General features: G+C 37.8%; 1 protein-coding gene across 1 annotated transcript in view; it reads left to right on the forward strand.

The window, feature by feature from the left end:
• The first annotated feature begins 157 nt into the window (after nt 1–157).
• NXPE3 (neurexophilin and PC-esterase domain family member 3) overlaps nt 158–15,355 on the forward strand; it is a 21,327-nt gene continuing 6,129 nt past the window's right edge. Inside the window, exons 1-4 of the mRNA XM_005425604.2 lie at nt 158–285; nt 2,371–2,583; nt 10,160–10,920; nt 12,547–12,620. Coding sequence (XP_005425661.1) covers nt 2,491–2,583; nt 10,160–10,920; nt 12,547–12,620 — 928 coding nt within the window. The 5' untranslated portion in view covers nt 158–285; nt 2,371–2,490. The remainder of the gene's footprint in view (nt 286–2,370; nt 2,584–10,159; nt 10,921–12,546; nt 12,621–15,355) is intronic.

Raw genomic sequence — 15,355 nt, forward strand, 5'->3', positions numbered from 1 at the left:
AGCAGAAAATTCAAGTGCACAACATTGAAGTTTAAAAGAATAAAATACCTCAACAAAATCTTCTAATTGTAGAAATACTTCTAATTGTAGAAACTAAAGTGATTTTACAGTTAAAAAGTTGTAACTGCCATTCTATTTTATGCCACTGTAAGCAAACCAACAATGTATAAATTTTACTAAGACATATTTGTGTGTGTTTCTATAAATATATTTATTTTTAATGTATTGTTTCCAAGGTTATGGGCCTTTTGTGTGGATGGCTTCAGAGAACATTTCAGGAGTAGGGTGAGTCCTAAGGCTTTTTGGTGTATTTATGGGCTTCCCTTATACAAAATATGAACAGGATCAATAGTTCACCAATTGTGATGAAACTAGTAGTATAGTAAGCCTTTAGCATAAAGAAAGCTCTAAACCTGTACATTTAAATTACACATGTATTAGGGCATGTGACATCTGCACAATACAGAAAAAAATTGACTAAAAATATATATAGTTTTGACTATATATATTTGACTAAAAATTTGACTAATATATATATATATATATATATATGGAAAAGTGTTTGTGGTATTTTTAGGCATCTAAAATTACATCTGAAATTTTAGGCATATGAAACTACATTTTCAATGTCTTGTGCTTTTCAGAGATGTGGAAAGAATTCTCAGCAACAGAATTGAAAATTCTGGTTTTGTCTAATGTATTTGTTTTTCTTCCTCAAATGGACATATTTGTCCTTAAATTAGCATTTTCATGTACTCTAGGTATATTTAGTATCAATTTATGACCCAAGCTGCTGTTTTATGCAAATTTCATATTAGTGCAGAACTGTTTTCCAACAAAGCTGCATTTTTTTGGCATTTTGACTTTCACTTTAATGGATGTCTTGCTCTTTCAATGCTAGTTCATTGGTCAGAAATGCAATCTCTCTAATTCTCAGCAAAGCATTTGAAGTTATAATCCCTATAATCCTTGTAAAGCAATTTGATGTGTGGTCTATTTTGAGGCTGTCCTGGTTATACCAGTAATGTATTTCAGTTTTCTAGCCTGTATTCATTTGATAAATAAGTTTTTAATCTTGATATTTAATGTTTCATTGTGTTTCATTTAAATTTACACAGCATTTTTCATATAGTCTTAAAATTATAGGTACTATGTATTATATCTTAATTGTATAAATTCTCAGTTATACTATTTATGGAAAGTTATACCAAGTTTATATAATCGTTTGATTCTGTTGTTGCACTTGGTTCATGGTTGTATGAGTAATGCTGCTTTGAGGATGTTTGGTTTGGAGAGATTGGTGTCTTTTGAGTGTCTCTTCTTGCCATCTGTTTTCTGTTTCCAAGTTTAGAGCTTCTGCAAGAACAGTACCATTTTGTTTGCAAAAAGACTGCCTCAAAATTGTCCTTCTCAGAAAGAAAGGAAGGCCTAAGAGTCATTCTGAGCAAGCATTGAGAACTTTATCAGTGGCTGTAAAGTCTGTGATTTTATAGCAGATCAGTCATCAAGCAACCTTAAAGGAATGATATTTTATGAAAGTTAAGTTTATGAAAGACAGTACTATTATTACATTTAAAGAACCAGAAACACCAAATCACAACACATTGTATTCTTTCCAGAAGTTTATTTCTTTATTTTTTAGAGCTGCATATGAGTACCTGAGATAAAAGCAATGATAAAAAAGCAGAACGGGGAGATGTAATGTAATGTTACAGATGGTGCATGAAGTTAAATTTTAGTGCTTTTGACTCTCTTAGGTATCTCCTCTTTAATGCTACAGTTGATTTATTTTTCCCCTCTTCTCAAGCAGAAGACTGGAGGAAGTAAGTTTTACCTTGCTTATCCAAATTTGTTTCAGACACCAGTGTTTAATAACAACTTACCATTAAGTTGTGTAAACAGGTAAATGAGACATGTCTAAACCCACAAGTTTCTGCTATAAAAGTTAATGAGAGATGTCCAAATCCACAAGTTTCTGCTATAAAAGTTAATGGGAGATGTCCAAACCTATGAATTTCTGTTTCAGTCTGGATAGTGGTGGTGTGGCCTAACAGATAAATAGGGTGATGGTAATTTGTTTTGGTCTTTTTGATTGCCAGAATGAAATCTTGCACTCTTCTTTTGCATTTTGTTTTGGTATCCACTGCAGGTGAGACCAGCTTTATGATTAAGGTTTGCTTTGGCAGATCCAAGAGAATTATGTAACATGATAGATAACGGTGTTCAGATTATATAAATAATATAAAAATAATCTCTTTTGACTGTTCTGTTGTGCTGGTTATTGCCCCACCATTTGTAAGCTTTCAGTGCAAAACTTGACTTCTAGTAACTTTCTGAGACTTAATACAGTTTTTATAAATGCATTTGCAGGAATGAAGTGGAAGCCAGCTGAATTCTCTCGTGCCCTGCTGAGACGAAATGACATTCACATTTGTGGTGAATGGAAGCCATGGCAATGTGTAACATGGGAGGGAAAGGCACGGATGGACCATGTGGCGTGACTCGTTCAGACTGCAGCTCTTCTGCCTGCTCATGGCAGTGCTGGCTGTTGTGGTGCTGGTCCATAACTTTTTCCAGTTAGAGGTAAGTGGAGCCTGTTTCTTCTCCAAGATGGCTTGAGCAACATTATTGGCTTCTGAGTGTGAGGTTAGAATTGTCTGACTGACAGCATTTAGCTATAAATTGGAATCACAGAAAATTCATAGTTGAAGGCATGTCTGGAGGTATTTAATCCAACACCCTCCTAAAAAGGCTAGCATCAGAGTTAGCTTGGATTGCAACCGGGTGTTTTGACTTTCAACCATATTCAAGGACACTCATATTTCACGACCTACCTAGGCAACCTGTTGCAATGCTGCATCCCTCTTGGAGGGAAGAATGTTTGCCTTAAGTGCAACAAGTAGTTGCCTTTTATCCTATTGGAGTGTTGGAACTTTAACTCCAGTTCCTCTGTGACTCCCCTGTGGTTAGTGACAGACTGCAGTGAGGCTCCCTTTTGGTCTTCTCTAGAATTAAAAAAAGATGCTTTGGTTCCCTTAGTGTCATTCCAGTTCCCTAAGCATCTCAAGGGTTCTTAGCTGGTCTTGCCAGCTTTACTCTGGCATGGGTTGTCTGAAAACCAGACACAGTTGTCTAGGTGTGGCTTCACCATGGTCTAATTGAGGAGAACTCTAACTTTGCTCAATCACCTGGTTAGGATCTTGTTAATTCTTTGCCACAATGCTGTGCTGCTGACACGTGGTGAGTTTGCTGTCTCCTGGAATCCCTAGGTCTTTTTCTGCAGAGCTGTTACTAGCTTGTTCATCTCCAGCCTGTCTGATGCAATTTTTGTTTACCTTTCCCCTTTTCCCTGTGCTGTATCTGTCTTGCATATTTCTTCATTTTACTTCTCACTTCAGTGCAGAGGTACTTTCAAACTGCTTAGTCAGTAAGGCCAGATTAAAGTCAAGGAGGATGAGGATGTGTCTGCAGGAGCCCTGGAGGCTGACCCTGCCCACTGGCTGCCTGCCTGGCCAGGTATTCCAGTGCTGCATTTGGTGGATGAGCATGGTAATGGTTAGCCTAACACCTTGTTAAATTATAGCTGTCCTTTGTGCATGTCAGCCAGTCAGTAAGTGCTTTATGCTTTTAAGTTGTGTATATGCTGCTTGCAGAATATTCCTTCCTCCTGGCTAGTGATGCCCAGATGAAATGATCCAAAAGAGGAGCTGTGTGGCCCTCACCCCACACAAAATACAATTGAATTGGAAGAGGATCATGTAATGGTAAGGAAGATGTTTGGGAAGTCTAAAACCACAAATGATTCAGGATCAATAACTGAAGAATGAGTGTTTGTTATATATTCCAGTACTAGTGGGCACATTAAATAAAAACTGCAGAGGCTGATTTTAAAGGAAGCAGGGATATTTTTTTTAAGGATTGCAGCAAAGCTGCAGAAGCTTTTGCAGTAAGTGTTTGTAGTTACTAAATGCATATATTCAAAAACTGGATGAATGCACAGAAGAAAAGTCCATTGGGGGTACTAGATCTTAAGATATTTACCCTGGTGTTTAAGAAATCTAAACCATAAAGGGCTAAAAAGTGTGTTAAGTCTACAGGAGGAAATGGCACAGCATGTTCAGTTTGTTTTCTTTTCCTATATAGCGGCTGTTGGAAACTACTGGCAATCAAAAGATTGTGTTTGATGGACTTTTCGTTCAAGTTAGCATGATCCATTTTGTTTGTAGGAGGTAGCTTTTGTTTTCTCCTTCTGTGGTTTTATTTTGTTTTGGGTTTTGACCTAGGATGTTGCCTGAGGAGTGTTGATATTTAGAATCTTAAACTGTTTTCTTTCTATTTTAAAATTACATTTCTTGGAGAAAAGGGCTCTGCCAGTGCTTCGAGAGTAAAATGGAAAATGCAGGTTGGGTGTTCACTCTGTGCTTTTTCTGGGCACTGTCCATGATAAGTTTCTTTATGACTTTGTTGCCCTTTGCATATCTGCTATTCTAACCTCAGTTAAGTATTGTGTTCCTGATAAATCTTTACGCTATGACGTGCAACTCTAACCACTTTTGTTGTCATGACTTTTCTGAATGGACCTGCTCCTGTATTTGTCTTGGCTCAGTTTTCCAGGCAGTCTAATATAGGCATTTATGCTGATTCTTTTCAGTCAGAGATCAAAGCCAGAAAAAATCTTATAACACTTTCACAGAATATCTGTGACCAAATCTGTTCAGGCTCTGGAAGGAGACCTTATTGTTGGTTACTGTTGAGAATGTGTTTGTAAGTGCATCAGACATACTTCTCATCCCTAAATCACCCAACCTAGCTGGCTAAAGCTCAAGATCTAAGGCAATTGTCAGCTAGTGTCCCTTCTTTTTTGCTTTAGGATTTTATACCTTTTCATGTTGGAATGTTTCCTCTTAATTTCTTAAACTACTAATGACACCCTCCCAGTAGTCATACCCATGTCAGAATTTTACTTTTCTTATCTTGTGTTTAAAAACCCAACAAGCTGTCCACAAAAAGTTTGGTAGCCTGCTTATTATTTATTTTGCTTTTTGTTATGGAATAACTATTCCCTTGAGGTCACATAGTTGATCATACAGTACCAGAAGAAATGTGATTTTATTTTATTAGAATTTTTTTTTCTGTGAATATAGCCAGACAGATAAAATGTTCAGTAATTTTTTGAGAAGTATCAGGATGTTGCCCAAACATCATGCTCTCAGGATGCAGGAGGGTTTGTGTATTTGTACCAGTGGCCTTTAGGGTGACAGAACCACTTTGGGATTGGTTGTGAGTGCTATTTTATTTAAAAGCACCTAGAAGAGAGAGTCTGTGGGTGAGAAGGGACGTTTCTTGCCAGGACAGTGACAGATAGCTGAAACTGAACAAAAGAACTATGTAACATAGTTTTAAATTCTTGCTGCTAAACTGCAGGTGCCTACAAAAGATAACTTTATCTTATTCCAATTATTTCTGGAACATTTGACTGCCAGGTGATGGCTTTTGAGGACTGGCTTTGACACTTAGAGTAGTTTAGCAGCCCCTCAGTGCTGTGAGATGGTAATGATAGAGAATTTTGATTTCGTATCCGTCATAGACAACAAATAAAGTACCTTGAGTATAAAATTGCTGAATATAAGATGACTGACCTTTCAGAAATTGATATTTGTTCCGATTCAGGTGCTGTCTCCTGGAACTGTTATTTCCCCACTGTGCCTGTTGCCTGGGAATCTCCTGTGCAGTTTCCTGTTCTAGTGGCAGTGACTTAGGCAGGTTTGCAGCAGCTGTTGAGGCCAAGGCAGGAGTTAACAGCTGGTGGAAGATGCTGGGCTTTGAGGTGGAGTTCCCCGTTTTCAGCAGCGATGGAAATACTCAATGTTTTCATCAGCCACCTACACTGTGGTGTTTAACTGAGTACAGGTGTTCATTGCAGATCTTCCCAAGTACTCTGTGACCCATCTAGAGTATCTTTGAGAGCATTATTGCCTGGGTTAATCTATATGTTGTACCTAATTTTTGCTTAGTTGGCGGTGAGAATGCCAAAAGCTGAGGAGATGAGCTGAAACTTCCATTAGTTCTCATAAAAATACATTTTCATTTTTTTCTTTTTTATGACATCTCTAATGCAGGAACTGCTAGTGGATTTATTTGTGCTTAGCTGACATGTAATCTCTTCTGTCCTGCCTGTGTTACTTGGCAGACAGCCATTAAATTACTTTGTGGTCACATTTGGGTTCTGATCAGCTTCAAAATGTGGTAAATTAAAAAAAAAATCTAGAAAAAAACCCCAAAAAAGCAGAAAAAACTAAACAAACTCCTCCCACACAAACAAAAAAACTCTCGAACCCAACAAACAAACAAACAACGCCCCTTGGGAATTGCACTTTAAATACATGACACCATGAATGGAGTATACATGGAAATAAGCAAAGCAGGTGTTATCCAACATGGAGCCTGTCATCAACACTAAAAGAATCTGTGTCATAAAGGAAGAGCACTCTTGAGAAATCCTCTCTATCTGCTTTTCATAAAGGAACTTTGTTTAGTTTAGCTACTAACTACAACAGAAAGCCCCCCATTCTGCACAGTCTCAGTATGACAACAGAGAGGAGCCAGAGAGATTTGGAAACGCCAAGAGGGAGTAGGAAATGAAGTGGGGAAAACTAAGCTAATTATTTACCTCAGAACAGGCCTTGTGTTTTTGTAGGGGCAGGGGAACTTAAGTACTTGTTTGGAGCTGAGCCTGGGAAACACTTAAGAAAGGAAGATGGTTTGGAAAGCTTTTGTTTTCCAGTCAGGGATCTTTGGTGTCTTAATTGACTCTGAAGCTTCTTCTGCCTTTACTGGCAAAGAGAATCTGTGCAATATTTTATCCTGTGAATAGCATATATGGTCTAGCTTATTTTCACACATAAGCTTGTATGCAACAATATAGTGTCCTAGTTGGGCTTGAAAGAGGGCTGTAAAGATGAACAAGGATGCTGGAGAAAGAATGCTCCTTCAGGATGTTGAAGAAGCTCTGCTTTTACCTTCATGGAGCTTCCCCCTCAGGCCCTTTGAAGATAGACTGAGGAAATATTTGTGGTATGATCTGTTCTGCTTAGTGGGACATAACCTGGAGATGTTGAAGTGACAGTGCATGTCCTTGTTCTCAGCTGCATACAAGTGAAGAGCTTTGGCCTTATGCTCTGCTAAAAGTCTGTGTAGGTGGACTGATTTGGAGCCATCAAACCATACTCTGAATGAGTTTGTTGGCTGTCGAATCTGTGGTTCTCCCATCATCCATACAAAGACAACTAAATAAACTATTTAGTACAATACAACAGTTGGCTTGGTGTTCTCTGCACCCTTTCCCACTGAAAGATAGAGGTATGCCTCTGGAAAGACTTCAGAAAGCCTAGCTGGGCCAGAAATGGCATCTCTACATCTCTGACAGAAAGACTGTGTTAAAAACCCCGAGGAAATTTATAGAAGATTAAAATTAGGGATGCATCAGTTTATAAGCTGTCTTAGATGACCATCTCTTCTTAATTTGAAAGGATTTTCCCATGTCCACCAACCCAAAGTACCAACCATTGAAGAACCAACTGAAAACCAGAAACTTTCTATTGGGAACTTACACTGAAAACAACAATTAATCCTAGCACATATTCTCCCTTTCCACCCCTCTTTAGGAAAATACATAAATATTTATGCTGAGACGTTGCTGGCTTATTGGATGCATCAAAATATATAGCTGAGTTTTAAAAATATTTCCATGCAGTATTTTCTGTTATATATATATATATATTTATGCATGAACAAGTGAAGGGAAGAAGTTGTGAAGGTATCCAAAAATAGAAACTTGGCTTAATTCAAGAATGCATGTAGGTAAGCTTTAAAGTAGAACTGTGCCTGAGATTCACTCTGAGCTTTGGCTGAAATTTACTGGACTAATAAAAGTAATGTGCAGCATACATCTGCAGCTTGGCTTGCTGTGATGGAAAACAAAAATAATTATGAATTATGGCCTTCAGGGAAAATTTATTAAATCTTGGGTGGGGCTATAAAACAGAAGCAAAAGCTTCTATTGTGATGTTAACATCTGGTGTATAGATGGGTATATGTAAATTTATGTTTTAGAGCTACAGTGTAGCAATTTACAGTTTCAGGTTTTATAGTTAACTTGGATATCAAACAAAGATTTTGTGTATCCATCCTACATCCTCATGTGCTCATCCTCTTACTTTAAAGCTGATCAAAACCAATTTATGTCACAGACTTCAAAAGCCTGTATGTTTTTATTGCTTGTTAGTTTTACCTTTCTTCTAAATAAGTATGTTGAATCTCAGTGTGGCTCAAATGATTTTAAGACACTGCTGATATTTCCATGGCCTAAGAAAGGTTTATAACAATGAATAAAGCATTAATATGAGTGTTGTGATTTTAGTACAAGACATTTAAAAGTAGTTAGCAGTGAGTAATTAGTTAAGGAGGAAGTAAATGGAAAACACTGAAGTATTGGTAAGTAGAATGGTATTTTTAAAGATTTCAAATAATGTAGTTTGGATCTTTTAGCAATCTTTCAAATCTAAATGAGCATATAATCTGATGCTATGTGAATGGTACACTGTATAATTTAAATCTTTTCTTGAAAAACTATTTTCCTTCTTTATGAAATAGAACTATGAATAAGTTCTACTACATATACCTGGTAATTAATTGCTCATTAACTGTTGATTTTGTGTCTATTTGAAGAGGTTTTTCTTAATTTGCTGATTAGAAATCTCATGGGTACCTCTGGCATCTTAGATTGCTATTTTTAAAATTTTCCTAATGCAAACCAGCAAAATTATGTGATGTCATAAAGAAGATGGTATCTGCAGTCATTTGCATGCAAATACAGTTTGGGACACTGATATTTTTGCACAAAATACAGTTTTATTAAGTTGCAGCAGAAGCCCCCTCTCTTAGTTTAGTTTTGTATTTAAGTATTTTAATTTATAAACTCTTGTGTGATTAGGGGATGCTTTGCTTGCTGTTTCATTTGGTGCTAGAAGCAGCTGTATATAGATTTTAAAATCTTACAAATAAGATTTATGAATAAGCAGGAGTTTGGTCCTAGCTTGTCCTGTACTATTTTACTGGCTCACTGGCTCATGAATTCATTGTCCCAGGAGGATCTGGGCTTTTGTTCTTTTATTTCTTTTAATGTGTACACTACAGGGAAACATGCATTTCAGATAATTGGCCGAGAAGAGATGTGAGTGTGACCAGATAAATGAGTGCAGCTGCCACATGCAGTAAACCTCTCTGGAAGGCATGTGCAGGGGTGCATCAGCTTAACCTTCAATGTAACATCTCAAAGAAAACCTATTTCCCTGCATTACATGGGGCAGCTATTAGAACTCATGGTGCCCCAAGACTAAAATGTTACTGCAGAAGAAAAGGAAGCATGAGTTACAATTGAATCATCCAACCTTTTTGTGGGGGTGTTCGCAGGGGTCCCAGGACAAGGGAAGAGATGAGAATCTTGGCTCCATGTTTGAGAAGGCTGATTTATTATTTTATGATATACATTCTATTAAAAGAAAATAATATATTAAAATTATACTAAAAGAATAGAAGAAAGGATTTCGTCAGAAGGCTAGCAAGGAATAGAAAGGAATGAATAATAAAAGCTTCTGACTCTCAGAGAGTCTGAGCCAGCTGACTGTGATTGGCCATTAATTAGAAACAACCAACATGGACCAATCAAAGATGCACCTGTTGCATTCCACAGCAGCAGATAATTATTGTTTACATTTCGTTTCTGAGGCCTCTCAGCTTCTCAGGAGAAAAAATCCTAGCAAAAGGATTTTTCATAAAATGTGTCTGTGACACCTTTTGTCATTTGTTTTCACATTGCTGATATTTGGAGCGTGTACTGGTAGCTGAAACATACATTGGATGTATGCTCTTTAAATGCTTGTTTGCCAAAGCAGGATAACTACAGCTTGCCCACCTGTTTCCTTAGAAATCTCGTGGTCAAAGTAACAGATTTGGGTCTTCTAGTGAAGTTGCTTCATTTGGTCAGCTTCAAAGCTCTGTAAAGCAAAGCTCAGTTCTTGGGATTGTTTCCCAACAAAGCATCCATTATTCCCAGTGTTTCATTTCACAGCACAGCTTCAGGTCATCTTTTTCTCCCCAGCACCTGGATGATGACACAGTTTCAGGATCGAATTGGATAACAGAAAACAATGTCCAGCATTCTCTGTCCCAGACAGCCAAAACCACCAGGAAGCCTTACTGTGGGTACACGGAGCAGACCTTGTCCAAACGGGAACAAGCGGAGCAGGAATCCTTGCTTGCTGCAATACAGTGGCCAAAGCCCCCTGATGGCAAAATCCCCTTTGCACAGAGCACTGATCCCACACACAGTGACTTTGTGATTGTGAAACCCAGCAGGTTCTTCAAGGTGGGTGATCAGTTGGAGGTACTCGTTCGTATGAAGGATTTCCAAGGAAAACCCAAGCAGTATGGTGGAGACTATTTACAAGCACGAATTCACTCTCCTGGGCTGAAAGCTGGAGCAGCAGGAAGGATTGTAGATTGCCACAATGGCCTTTACAAAGTCTTCTTTACCTTGCTTTGGCCGGGAGAGGTCAAAGTTTCTGTGTCACTTGTCCATCCGAGTGAAGCCATCCAAGTCCTCCTGCGTTTGCGGGAGGAAAGGCCGGACAGAGTCTATTTCAAAAGCTCCTTCAAGTCTGGGAGGTATTCAGAGACTACAGAGTGCAACGTTTGCTTGCCTGCAGGTCTCCCAGTCTGTAACTTCACAGATCTCTACACGGGTGAGCCATGGTTCTGTTACAAGCCTCGAAAACTGTCCTGTGCCAGCCGAATCAACCATGCCAAAGGTGGATATCTGAAAGGTCTTCTGACACAAGAGGAAAGCCTCTTTTTCCAAAGGTTTGTATGTTGTTGGATTTATGTATATTCAGTCAAGTTGTTTTGTTTGGTTTTTTTAATATGAACATTAGCCAATTGCTTAAATATGACACAGAGCCTTAGAGGAGGAGTATTTCTGCAGGACCAGGTGTTTGGTATTAGTTGTTGAATAGTGTGTTCTCCTCCATTCAGCTGTGCAAAAATCTTAGCAATCTTAAAGAAACTTGGCATGTAGTTCTCTTTCTGTGCTTTGAATTCAACCCTGCTGAATTTCACAAAAGCATGCTGTCTAAATCTGGTGGTGGTTTGGGGGACTGTTTCCTTATTTTCTGTTTCCATACCCGCACTTGCAATATTAATAACAATGCTTTGAGAAGTATTTTTGTCCAAATCTAAACTACCCAAAAAGGATCCAGGTTTTAGGCTCATTTTCACAGAAATTACCAATTGTTTTTGTCCTCGTCAAAGATTGTCTTAAATGTGTTCCTTGTTGCTCAATATGACTTTCAAATCATATAAACAATTTTCATAAAGGAAACACCTGGTAGAACAAATTGCTGAGCAATACCCATGCAAATGGAAATGATCTGTGTATGTTATTTCAAGTGTCAAACTAAATTAGTTTCACAGTCATATTTTATTTCTGCATTCAGCATTAAAAAAACCCCAAACCATCTCTTATTGCCTGTGTATGTGTGAAAGAACTGCTTCTGTATGAAATTACACAGCTGAATTTAGATAAAGTTAGTCACTGTGTAGTGTCAGAGTTGTAGATGTAGGCTAATGCCTTGCTCTCCAACAAAGATGTTGTAGGAAAGTCTTTTGGCACTACGTTCACTTGAGGTTTAAATTGGGAAAGATTTTAGGGTAGCAGCTCCAAATAGTGTAATTTAGGAAAGTATGTGTGCATGTTCATAACCAAGACCAGAAATAAAAAGCAAGCTTCAGTGGGGTTTTTTTTGGCTCTTCTATATCAAGTTTGTAAATGGGTCATTTGACTTTCTGTGTCTCTGCCAGTCCACCTGTAAAATATAGCTTATATTTATTATGGTGATGTTTCCATATGGGAATGGGAAAGGTGTTTTTCTTGGTTTAGTTTTGATTGTTTATTTGTTTGTTTGTTTCATTCAGCTCTGAGATCCTTGACCGAAGTGGCTTAAAGAAATTCCAAATAATTTATTGCTTAGATGGAGGAAAAAAAATAGACAAGGATTCTCTTCAAAACAGTAGCAAAAACAGAACAAGTTCTCAGTATTACTCAGCTGGGAGCTGCTGCTGTGGCCCTGTACCCTTGTAGTGGTTTGTCCCCACAAGTTCTGCAAGCTGGGAACATCTTTGGGGCAAATCCCCAAAAGCTTCCTGCAGACCTCTGACAGCCTGACTGCTTTATTGAGATTTGTGTTAGTACAAGCTTGCACAAGATTTGTGTCAGTGCCATGAAATTTTGAATTTGGATCGAGAATAGCAATGATGGTCTCAAAGTAAATGTGGAATGAATTCAGCTGTAGGAAGTAGAGTAAACTTAGAGTAAAAATTTGTAGTACTGTGTGCTTGTTTGAAGTGGAGTAAGAAAAAAAAAGAGATTAATACTACTTCCAAGTTTCACCATAACTTACAAATATTTCTGTGTTCATTTTTTTGTTCAAGTGATGTGAATATCAAAAGGCCAATACTCTCCAGTGGACCTGATTCAGTCATTGTAAAGCCCAAGGCATTTACAGGTAAGGTGAACTGCATAAGATTCTTGTTTGTAATTCATAATTCCATTTATAAAAAGAACAACAGGCATCAAATAATAATTTGGGGATTTTTTAACATGGCAAAAAAATCAGTATCAGATTTCTATTGAGATGATGAAGGCTTTTGGGTGTTAATACAAGTTCAGAAATACTGAATTTTTTTTTCTGAAATTACATACATAAATGGGATTATTAGCAAAAGAAGAGAGAACTTTGTTCTCTTGCCAAAAATGCCTTTTATTTCCCCTAGCGTTTACTTACAGTGTAAAATGTCTTAGAGTAACTGCTTACCAAACTCTCAATCTAATGAAAACAGCTGTGTGGTGTTTCTTAATTTCTTTCTTTGTTAAGAATGTTGTCTAACAGATTTTGATAACTTGCTTTTAAGTATTACTATAATTTGTGTTACCACAGGATGTCAGAATCTACAGTTCTGGACCAGAACCTAATTGTTCTGTGCCCTTTCTAAGAACAGAACAAAGACAGTCTGTACTAAAATGAACTCAGATTTTATCTCATTCATAACCAAAAGCAAGCTTTTTATGCTTCTAAAAAGTCTGCATAAAATGTGATACACAGAGAATTATTTCTTAAATGAAAACTTTTCATATTTGTTTTTCATAAGGTTATAAGAGACTTTTAAGGTAGAGTTACTGACATGAGCAATAAAGTCTGAACAGAAGGCATCTTAGGGCATTTCTTGCCTTTAGTTTTACTGTTCACTAAAAAAATACAGTTCTGCTGCTAGATTTGCAGCATTTTACCCTCCACCTCTTTTCTTTGTCCAGATCCTTTAGCTGATGTGTTTCTGTTGCTTTTTTCATCCTGTGTGCTTCCTGTCAGAAACTGCTGCAAATTCAAAATCTGATTGCCACCCTTCTTCCAGGAGCTAAGAATGATCAAAGCCTGCTTATTATGTCCTGACAATTAATGCTGAGTTATAAAGGGTGGATACGCCTAGCGCATTTCCTCAGGGAAATTCCTTCCAAGTACAGCCATCTCTGAATAAATAAACTGAACTCATTGCTATAATGCTCATGAATGTGTGGATTGGTTAGGACTGATGATACACACAAACTCTTTGTTCTGCTGTTGTTCTTTTTGTACAGATTTTTCTGTGTGGTGGTAAATGTAGATCAAGTTTTTAAAAACATTTCTTTTTCTGAAATACAAGTTTTTATTTCTATCCTTGCTTTTTAATTTCAGATTGGAGCTTTTATTCTCTTTTATAAAATCTCAAAATAAGGGCCAATTCTGAATTCTGGGCCAAATGTGGTATGATACTATACACAGACTTGATTTACTGTGGGGCACCAACAAGTTGTTCTAGTACCACTCTTATCTATATAAAAGTATCCATCTAAAAGGTAAATAATTGAATTGCTTTTGCATCAAAACGTAGAATCAAACAAACTCAAGTTCTGAATTCACATTCTGAATTAGTATTTAAATGCATGGCCATGTGAAGGCTTCTTTTTCCCTTCCTCCCGTTAATAAATATTAGATGAGTTCACATTATTAGCTAGTTTGTTTTTTTTCTTCCTTGTTTCTGCTGTCAGGTTTAAAGAATCATCCAGAGAATTTTCTGATGGCTTTGTTTTGTGGTAATTGTGATTATATTATTTGTGTTATAAAAATGTAATTGTATAGTAGTTTGCTTTTTAGTGTTCCTATGAGGTCTGAGGAGGTTATCATCCTCTAATACAGCATGCAGAGGGTATTGAATAGAAAAAGAGCAATTAAAAATGCTTATTAGGAAAGATGGTTATGGTTGGTTCTATCTGTGTTATAATGAAGCATCTATCAGAGGATGCTTTTGGGCCTTGGAATTCCACTGTTTGTACTTTTACATCATTCAAACAGTCCCTGGCATGATTTTGGCCAAGGCAAGGTGTGCTTTATCAAGCAGCTGTAAGTTATGACAGGGCATGGACTGTTCTTAGCAGTCCCCACACCAAGGTGAGTAGAAGTGTCTAAACAGCTGGAAGTGTCTGCTCCATGCAGCTGGTGTTTGTGCTGGGGAGGATCTCCATGCTTGTTCAGTTGAGGTATTTGAATACACAAATGGCAAAGGAGGAACTTGAAACAGCCTTACAGAACTTTGATGTACCAATATCACCCTGGTTACTAAGAGAAATATGGCAATATTTGGCTGATATAACCATGAGGTTGCAGTTTCTCTTCCTGTAATCTCCTGTTATCCTGATACCTTTGCTTGTAAGGTATTGCTCAACTTCTGCAAGTGAAAAGGGCATCCCTATGGAGCAGAGCTTCCCTGATGTGTAGTTGCCCCTCAGGGAGCTGCCTGTCCCCGGCAGTAAATGGGGGGAGGGGGCTGGATAGCGGAGAGAAAGTAAGAAATCCATGGAATTAGAGACTCTCTTAATTATCATATTCAAACGGCACATACACCATTTTTTCTCATAGCTTCAATTCTAGCATTTTCTGGGTTTGGAGGCTTTATAGTTGAGACTTAACTCGGCACTGTAGAAGAGTTATGTGTAATTCCGTAGGAGTAGTTCTTTGGGGGTTTGTTTCGGTCTTTTTGGGGGTTTTGTTGGTTTGTTTTGGGGTTTGTTGGATGTTTCTCTGGGTGTTGCCAGGCTGCCCTCGTTTTTGGTGGGTTGTTTCGGTTTTTTTGGATGTTTTTCTGGGCGTTGCCAGGCTGTCCACCGAGGGTCGGTGTCCCCGCCGAGCAGCTCTGCAGTGCGCGGGCC

The sequence above is a fragment of the Geospiza fortis genome, unplaced genomic scaffold (assembly GCF_000277835.1).
Source record: "Geospiza fortis unplaced genomic scaffold, GeoFor_1.0 scaffold131, whole genome shotgun sequence".
Lineage (NCBI taxonomy): Eukaryota > Metazoa > Chordata > Aves > Passeriformes > Thraupidae > Geospiza > Geospiza fortis.